We start from the raw sequence: 10,085 nt of genomic DNA, 5'->3' as shown, positions 1-10,085 counted from the left end.
CCAGGCAAGAGGGTGCCAGTCTGGGATTCAGGAGACTTGAGTTAAATTCCCTGCCCTTTCACAGACTCCTGATATGACACTGGACAAGTCTCTTAATCTGTGTCTGCCTCACCTGTACAATGGTGATAATAGCACTTCTCTACCTCACAGGGGGTGTTTTGAGGGTAAAATTGTGAGGTGCTCGGATGCTGTGGCGCTGGAGGTGTTGGATTTTCCCCCTGCTTCAAAGCATTGTGCAAATTAATTTTTGAACTTTGTTTTTCAGCTCCACGGAGGTTGACGACATGATTCGAAAATCCACCAACCTGCTGCTGACTCGAATGCTGAGCAACTGTTTGCAGACTGTTATTAAGAAGAGAAACACAGGGCTGACAGAGGTAAGGAGTTCAGTTCCCCAAGAACAACTAGTCATGGCAGGAGAATGTGTCCCATCGTCTAATGTTTGTGGTTTCATTTCAGCTTTCTAGGACATGTCTTTAAAACATAGCAATGGACATTATCGTAACGTTGGGTTCATTAAGAACAATGGGGAACTGCTTAGCATTGCTGTAATAATTAAGTGCTTTATGCTCCGAGAGGAATTTCTCTGCTGCTTTCTCAGTTGTCATTGTCTATCATTTGATGGCCTGTATCCCTTGAATATTTGTAATTCTAGAACACATTTATATGCTGGCTATTGTATTCCTTGTTATAGGAATGGAAAATGTAAATAAGGTAAAACAAATGACTATTATTTGTATTACAGCCGCAAGTCAGAACTCCAATGAGTGAATTGGGCAACATTGCGCTAAATCCCATACAAACATGGAGTATGAAAGGCGGTGTCTGGCCCTAGAGCATGTTTCTTTCCAGATGTTTAGAGAGAATTTTCCAAACTGTAGGAAAGCTGAGGCTTATGGCAGTTACAAAATATTGTGAGCCAGCGACTTTATGCTCGTGTACACATGATTAGTGTCTGACATTTCTATAAATGTGTGTCCACTCAAATTTTAAATCAGTTTAATGTGAGTAGATGATAAACTAATTGAGACATGTACAAGTCTTTGGATTGTGCCTAGGCTAACGAATCCTAGTGAGGCCTCTGGGTTCTGCTATCCAAAGAATATTAAATAAAATATAGCTGTATTTAATTGATGTAACTGTGTGTGAATTGTGACCTGAGACCTGACTAACACTCATTTACCTAAGAAATCTGCAGCTGACTTTGCTGTGAAAACCTTTCTTGTGTTTTGGGAACAATTTATACATCCAAGATGGGGATGCATCTAGGGGAATTTCATCACATCAGAACTGGTTTATCCCTGTATGTGCGCTCAATTTTACAACTGGGATTCACCCTTGCCCTCTTGCCCACCAGCACAGGGGAGTGTCTCTGATCTTTGGGGGCATATTCCTCTTCTCCTACACCTCAGGGTGTCCTGGGAAATGAGGAATGTAGAGCTATGCCACTCTATGCATCGGAAAAAATCATCCTCTGTTGCGAGTATACTTTTAAACAATAGCAATTTGATTCGTGTGACTTTGTGAACAGCGCTTAATAGCTGACTGATTAACTTACCACAGGAGTCCCTCCAGGCTGCTTACTCCCCGCTTAGAGAAGAGCTTGACATATGGTGTGTGTTCCACTCTGAGGCATAGGAAAGGTGATGCCAGGAGAAGAAAATAATGGAGTTGAGAGAGTGCTGTGCTGGAGGGTTTGTTCAGCTGCCTTGGCACTGCTTCTCTGGAAGCTGAAGTGGGATTCCACAGGAAATGCCTACAGGTCACGACAGTTCAGACTTAATTACTCCAATTTAAAATAAAGGTCTAATTTAGCAGGAGCTGCTTGCCTACGGTGTTTTGCCTTGGCGCTCTTTTCATATTAAGGCTAGCGTCACCCTCCTGCGCCATACCACTTATCAAGGGACAGTTTGAGTAGCAGATTTCCCCTTTTTTCTACTCTGGTTTAAATGGGTAACTCCCCTCGCCCCATCCTAGTCAGGATAAAGGAGGAAAAGACATTAGCTCTGTCTCAAAACTATTTCTCTGTTCTTCACCGTGACGCTTATTCTTACGTAGGACAAATATTGGCCGGTGTTTATAAAATGATACAGTGCATTGCATTTTTCATCTGGGGATCTCAGAGCCTTTACGCTGTTTCTCAAAATGTGTCTGAGGGACACACAGATTGGGTCAAGTTTCCAAAAAGCTCCCAGGTCACTTAGGAGCCAAGTCCCATTTTCAAAAGTGACTTAGGCACTTAGCTGAAGTGCAGCTTCTGAGAGTAAATCTCTAGTTCTTTCCATAAGACAGCCCCCTCCTCGCCTATTAACACCCACCTATGCATCATCTTCCAGACAGAGTGTTTGACATTCATGGAGAGAACCATGTACCGGTGCCAGCTGAGGACCTTCCTTACTCTGTTTTTCATTGTTGCCTTTATCGTTTTCCTCAGGATGGGCTTGAATTACTTCAGACCAATGAGCATTTGTTACGAAAGTCAACTCTATTTAATTCCAGCCCTTGCCCCTAGAATCATAGAAGATTAGAATTGGAAGAGAGCCCAGGAGGTCTAGTCAAAGCAGGACCTACACCAACTAAATCATCCCAGCCAGAGCTTTGTCAAGCCTGACCTTAAAAACCTCTAAGGATGGAGATTCCACCACCTCCCTAGGTATCCCATTCCAGTGCTTCACCACCCTCCTAGTGAAATAGTGTTTCCTAATATCCAACCTAGACCTCCCGCACTGCAGCTTGAGACCATTGCTCCTTGTTCTTGTCACCTCACCCATCCCATTCCCTTTTGCTCTTCAGAGACCCATCTTACTTATTTCAACTAGGAGTCATAGAAGTAGTACCTCAGGAGCTCACAGGGGAGAATTTCTATTCTTTCTACTTTCATATTCCCCCCAAAAAGCAGGGATGCATCGTGTCCTGGACCTAAGGCAACTGAGCAAATTCATGTGCAGACTGTGTCGGAATAGTGATACTAGCTAGCTTCCATTGTCCCCTCTCTAGGAATTCAGCATTGGTTTGTGTCTCTTGACCATCAGGATGCTTATTTTCATGTAGCAATTCATCCAGTCCACAGAAAATATCTCCAGTTTACAATGGGACACAACTGCCACCAATACCTTTCAGCCTTTCTGCAGTCCCAAGAGTGTTCACAAAATGTTTAGTGACAGTAGTGGAAGTCTGTCTGAGACAGCAAGGCATAACCATGTACCCATTCTTGGATAACTGGCTTCTGAGAGAGGAATCCCCATAGGGTGTATCCAGTGCCCTGTCCACACGCCTCAGCATATTCCATTTTTAGGACTGTGTGAGAATGGACCAACTTCTGTTTGTGAGGTAGACAAGCTTTCCAGCTTACACACAGCTCTTCTTCAGATCTGTGAAACCTACTCAGAGTGTCACAGCTAAATATAAGGTGGAACAGATTGTTTAGCATAAATAGTTAACACATTTCTAGGGGCCATTCAAGGTGAAATGGCCCATTAACACCCCTCCATTTATGGGGGGGAAAGGAAGTAAAGAGGGGGAGAAGGCAGCTTGGGGGGAATTTAGTGGGTTATTGATTGTTATAATAAGCCATAAATCCAGTGTGTCTGTTCAGGCCCTGATGTTTAGTGTCTAGCAAAGTTATAAATTTAAACTCCCAGGCTTGTCTTTTGAAGGTGTTGTGCAGGTTTCCTTGGAGGATGAGGACTGATGAGGTCAGATATAGAGTATTTGCTTTGTGAAAAGTGTTCAGCCACAGGTGATAGGGCATTTTGTGCACTGGTTGAGGTACACCATGTGTTGTGATAGGAATGTGTGGAATCTGTTTGGGTCATCCATCATTTCTGTCCATAGAATGTATAGGGGCTCTTCTTGATTCCAAGCTGGAGGCATATCTCCGTCTAGACGTGTTTCAGATCATCACATCCCTAATGTCCAACCTCTGGGGAAACCCTACAACAGCAGCAAGAATCTCTGAGACACAAGGTGAATGAGGTAATATCTTTTATTGGGCCAACTTGTGTTGGTGAAAGAGACAAGCTTTCAAGCTTCCTACAGTGCAAACATCAAACTATTACGTCACATGGCATCCTGCACTTTTGCCAGACTTTGCCTCTGCCTTCTCAGGAGCTGCCTGAGGTCTGTTTTCCAATCAGCTAAACTTCATAAGCACACTTATCTCGTGGTACAGACTACTCCACTAGCTTTTCTGGACTATTGGACAAGGCCTCAAAATGGTCTACATAGAAATATTCCGCACTCCTCCTCCCAGTGACCCTGATTATAGATGTCTCTATAGCAGATTGGGGGACCCAGCTAAAACACCTAGATTCAAAGCATGTGGTTCTGGAAAGAGTCCCCCCCCCCACATATGGTTGAGATGAATGGCTCAGAGTCCCATCTGGAATTCTGGGTGATTTGAACTAGCCTGTGGAGCGTTTCTACTGTTTCTGAAAGGAACCATAGTGGTGCAGATCCTGACAGACAGCCCCTACACAATGTTTTATATTAACAGGCAAGGGGGTGCCCTTTCAATTCCCTCTGTCAACCAATCAAGCCATCTTCATGGGAAAACTTACATGGCTCTTCACCTACTGGGAGTAAACAACAATTTGGCGTATTACCACAGCAGGCAGTACTCAGCCATTCATCTCAACCATTCATGAGGACTCAGTCACTGAAAGACTCCATGGTCAAACCTGTATTCCACAGATGGGGCTCCCCCAGAATTTAGCTGTTCACCACCACCAAGAACAAACTCCCACTAGTCTGTTCCAGAGCAGGCACCAGTGCAGGCTTCTTCCAGGATGCCTTCTGAACCCCGTAGTCTCAGTCTTCTCTGTGCCTTTGCTCCCATTCCCTTGATACCCAGGATAATAAGGAAAATCAGGTAGGATGTGGCCACAGTAGTACTCAGAGCCCCTTACTGGTCCAGATAGTATTGGTTCACAGACCTACTGCATCTGTCCACATAGCTATTGAGATCTCTCACCCATCTCCTAGATGTGCACTCTCAGAATCAAGGACAAATTATCCATCCAAACTCAACATCTTTACATCCGATGGGTTGGAGGTTTGGTGACTGAGCACTACAGAGAGGGATTTCTCTGTAGAGGTCCAAGAAAATTCTAATGTAGAGCAGGAAGCCCTTTTGAGACCAGATCAGTCTACAGTTCAAAGTGGAAAGGTTTTTCCATCTGGGCTTCATGACATGGTCTCATCCTTTTAAATCTTATTCCCAGGATTTCAGACTACATCTTCTTAAGCTATCAGGCCTCCCCATTAATTCTGTCAGGGTCCATGTAGATACAATTCCGCTGGTTTGAGAGTTCACTTCTTCCTGGGACTTCAATGTAGTTCTTATGGGCCTCATGGAACTCCCCAGTGAACTCTTATCCAAGTATTCTCTACACCATTTCATTCTCAAAACCACTTTGTGATGGCTGTCCCTTCAGCCAGAAGAGGTAGCAAGATTTAAACATCTTACAGACTTTCAGGCCAGAAGGGACCATCATGATCATCTAGTCTGACCTCCTGCACATTGCAGTCCACAGAGCCTCACCTATCCACTTCTGTAATAATCCCATAACCTCTGGTTGAGTTACTGAAGTCCTCAGATCATGGTTTAAAGACTTCAATTTACAGAGATTTCACCATTTACCCTACTTTAAACCTTCAAATGAACAGTGCGCCATGCTGCAGAGGAAGCATCAGTAGCAGATACCCCTTCCACTGTTCCATTGAGATAAGGTGTGCGGAGACGTCGTCATCAGAATTTTCTTACCAAAGTGGTGTCTGATTTTCATTTAGAGCAAACCACCAGCTTCACTGTTTTCTTTCCTCAAACCACATTCACACCTGCAAAAAATCAAGCTCCATACTTAAGATGTTTCCAGAGCCCTTCTTTATCAGTTAGACAGGACCAAGCCATTCAGGAAATTATCCCATTTATTTGTGGCATTGGAGAAGGCTGTGAAAGGTCAGACCATCTCTTCCCAAATTTATCCAAGTGGATCACTAGGTGCATCGCAATTCATTACCAGCTAACAGATAGGCCCCTCTCCTCAGGCAGCATCAGGGCCCACTCATCTAGAGGCCGTACAATCTCCTCTGTCCCTAATAAATGTTCTGTGTCAGAGTTCTGCAGGGCTCACATACAACTTTACTAAGTGTTACACCCTGGATTTAGCAACTAAATCAGATGCTAAATTCAGGAGAACAGTTCTGCAATCCTTATTTAGTTAGCTGCAGTAAGACTCCTCAAACCCGTGTCCTGTTAATCTAGGAACAGCTAACTAGTTGTCACAAGTAGGATCCACATAGACAAAGACTCAAAAAAGAAAGGTCATTTACATAATGGTAACTGTAGGTCTCCAAAGTGTTTCACCCATGTGGATTCCACAGCCACTCTCCATCCCATCGCCTTTATTATCCAGCTCTCTGGGATTTTGAATTAGCAATAAATCTGAGAGATGGTCAGGACCACTCTACTTACATGCCCTTAGGTGAGGGGGCACGAGGACATGCAGGACACAATCACAGCCCCAGTGGACAGTGCTGGTCAAAAGATTCCAATCTTGCATGCCTGAAGTGCAGGTGCACCATAAGAGGGATCCACACTGACAAAATATCTCAAAGGACCACAGTTAATGTACGGAAAGTACCAGGTCGGTTTATAGAAGTGTTTTTTGTGGGAACGCGGTGGAGACCTGTGGGACTGAGCCTGGTAAATTGAGATGTCTCGTCACTTTGATATACCATATAAATACTAGCCAGACTGCATTGGAGACAATGAACCCCCACTTCTTGTTGATCTATGCAGCACTGGTTAAAACCATGTGTGCTTTGATCTCCCACCAAGAGACAAAGGACCATAGGGCAGCAGTTAGCAGTAAAGAGCAGGATTAAGCAAATGCATAGCAGGGACACAAGGGATTACAAGAGAGGGAGAAAAGAGCTATCATTTTTTTAATTGGGACAACCAGATTTGAAAAGCCTCACCACTGCAGATTCAAGGAAGAAAAGAATTGACTATCAAGGAACCAGTGTGTGCGAAAACTAGAGAGTAACTTGCCACTTCGTAAGCACTTGAGGCAAGAGACACAGGGAGCATTCTGCATGTCTAGAAGCAGATGAAGATGGGCAGATTGTGATTACCAGAGGGAAGAGGACTAGGAGGAATTCTGCATAGCTAGAAGAATCCAATCATTAGCAGGTCCTCCATGTGCAATCTGCAGAAAACATCTCTGAAGATCCAGCTGGCTGAATGGAATGGAAAGCAGATGGGATGTACCTTAGTGTGGCTGCTCAGCTCAACCCACAAGACAGTCAGACTTGCCCACAAAGATATCTCCAACCGTCCAGTGAAGACAGACAATCCTTGTTTGGGATTCTGTACTAAGAATGAAAAGAATGTTTTCTGCAAGACCCAGATGGACAATAGGATGGTGTGCTGTCTTCCCGGAGCCAAGACATGAGATGTGACTAAAATTGGGTAAGCATCCGAAGACGATGGTGAATATTGGCCCTAATGACACTACATGGCAAGATACCTCACAGATAGCAGATGCCTTCCAAGAACTCAGAAGGATGCGGAAGGAGAAGACTGTCCAAGAGCTCTTCTCTGAGATCCTTCCTGTCCCATGAACAAAGGAAGACACAAGGCAGAAGATTCTGGATGTGAACTGCTGGCTAGGTAAGTGGTGCAAAATTAGAGGGGGTCTGATTTTATGGAACATTGGTCCACTTTTCTATGGGGAGAATGAATTATACAGTTTGGATGCCCTCTTCCATCCCCGTAAAAGGGGAATCAATCTTCTAGGGTGCAGGCTGCTAGACTAATCAAGAGGGTGTTAAACTAACAACAAAATGAGAAGATAAAAAGGGGGAACAAATGTGAACTCACTTAGAATAAAATCAAGTTGATGAGACTAAAATTAGTTAAGTCATCAAGGGACGTGATGAGAAGTTATTTACTTGCCTATACACCAATGTGAGAAGCCTGAGTACTAAACAAGAGGAATTGGAATTGCTCATTTTTGCACATCTATTCAGCCTAGTTGGTATAACTGAAACTTGATGTGAAGGTTTGTGTGATTTGAATTGTAAAAGTCAGTTATTATAACCTAATTAAGAAGTATTGTGTGGGCAAAGGGAGAGAGGGAGTAGCACCCTGTCAAATATGACTTTGCCTGTTTCTGAATCATTGGCGCTTGAAAGCAAATGATCTTGAATACTTATAGGTCAATGTTCTAAATTTAGTACAGCGCGCATTCTCTCTCCTGCTGTCCTAAGTCCACTTCCTTTTGTCTCTAATATGTGACTTTGGAATTCTAATATTCCAGCAAAATAGCGCAAATGTCCCAGAAGATATTTTAGTGTGACATCGGGGCTAAATGGCACGTTCTTGGAACCTTTCCATTATTGCTTATATCGCATCTGAAATATGTGAGGCAATTTGCAAGAAGACCGGGCTCCTGCCTGAGAAGTGAATACGAATGAGGAATTAAATAAGTTATTTTCAAAGTTAAATAATTATCTGTGAATGAATCAGAGGAAAAAGCAAGGTCATTTTGCCCTAAACTTGCAATGCTTGAGCTGCATCAACTTCAGCTGGTCTTTTGCTAAGGCATTTTATCAGTTCATAGTTATCACCAAACCATCTGTGGCTTCATTTCTAAATGCCACTGTGATTTTTGTGAGCTGTTGCTCAAGAATATAGGGTATTTAGGGTTTATTAACAGATACCATGTCAGACCAGAAAAAAATGTTATCTTCTGTAACCCTTTGTATTTTAATAGTATTTGAACGGTACTAAAATGAACAATGAGTTTATAAAATTCATTATCGTCTTTTGTGGTATTAGCAAAAGTCATGGGAAATTACTTTCTCAAGTGTGAGCTTTTATTTAAATTTCATATGTTAAAACAGGACAATATTTTTTTAGCCGTTAGCGAGGTATACAGTATGTTTGTGCAGTGTCGGCATGATGACAGATCACCCTGGTTTGGCATCCATTAATCCGACATACCCCTTACTTTAAAAACACAAGCCACACCTGACACATCTCCTTGCCTTCACAGCTTGTGCAGATTATTATAAATACAACCCATTTGGAGAAATCCTGCAAGTTCCTAGAAGAGTTCATAACCAATATCACCAACGTACTCCCGGAGACTGTCCATACTACCAAACTCTATGGCACTACCACCTTCAAGGTGAGAAAATCATGGTAATTTAGGGGTGTGTTGTGGATTATGTCTGACTGTAGATACATCATTTTGTGAGTTGTGCTTGCTCCACAAATAATCTTGTGCTGTGAAACGTGTTTGGAAACGTCCACACTAATCTTTTTAATTGTTTTATAAAGTCTGTACAATCCTTTCAATATGTGTTGTTTTTCAAATTACGGTAATACTGCTTTCTTTAAAAACAAAAAAACCCATCATCAGCAATTTAGTGTTTATCATCAACCCTACAGTAACAAAGCAGCAAGGAAAACAAGAACAAATGAGTCACTTCCAGATTAGTCACATATATAATGTTCCAAAAGGTAGAGTAGAGTTTTTCCTCAGTTTGTGCACCCAGTGCATGTGACCGACACACATTCCTTTTTGCCGTAGCATTCTAAAGCTGCCAAACTAAATCATCAGCAAGTGTTTGCCACTACCAAGGCATTTTATCAGCACCTAGTATCCCTAGCGAACAGTCCCTCATACAAGCAAATGTTAGGATGTATACTACCTCACCAAAAATACATGGATGGGTTAGCTTTTGAGAACACGAATTACAGATAAGTGACTTTTCCCCAAAGAGCAAAGCTGTGAAATGGTGAACTAGTATCAATAGGATAGTAGTACAGGGAAGACAACATGCAGGATGCTGGAAAAACATCACTGCCATTTTTTTCATTCGTACCATAAAGCAGCAGTTTGGAGGACGCTGCTGGATTTGGCTTTCCTGCAGTACGTCAGCCATGGACGCAGCTGAGCTAATTTGACCATGTCCACTGAATTTCAAGCCAACATTCTCTTAGATCACAGCTTTCTGCATTTATTCTTGAGAGCAGTTGTTTGCTTGACAGTTCTCTTCGCCATAAGTTTACA

At 42.8% G+C, this 10,085-nt stretch overlaps 1 protein-coding gene across 1 annotated transcript in view; it reads left to right on the top strand.

Annotated features, from left to right (window-relative positions):
• The first annotated feature begins 269 nt into the window (after window positions 1–269).
• Window positions 270–10,085, top strand: part of LOC115652963 (exocyst complex component 6B-like) — a 176,894-nt gene continuing 167,078 nt past the window's right edge. Inside the window, exons 1-2 of the mRNA XM_030565625.1 lie at window positions 270–377; window positions 9,063–9,197. Of these exons, the coding sequence (XP_030421485.1) occupies window positions 285–377; window positions 9,063–9,197 (228 nt within the window). The 5' untranslated portion in view covers window positions 270–284. The remainder of the gene's footprint in view (window positions 378–9,062; window positions 9,198–10,085) is intronic.

The sequence above is a fragment of the Gopherus evgoodei genome, chromosome 5, assembly GCF_007399415.2.
Source record: "Gopherus evgoodei ecotype Sinaloan lineage chromosome 5, rGopEvg1_v1.p, whole genome shotgun sequence".
Lineage (NCBI taxonomy): Eukaryota > Metazoa > Chordata > Testudines > Testudinidae > Gopherus > Gopherus evgoodei.
The sequence above is the reverse complement of the archived record's forward strand: the minus strand, read 5'-3'. Positions and strand labels throughout refer to the sequence as shown.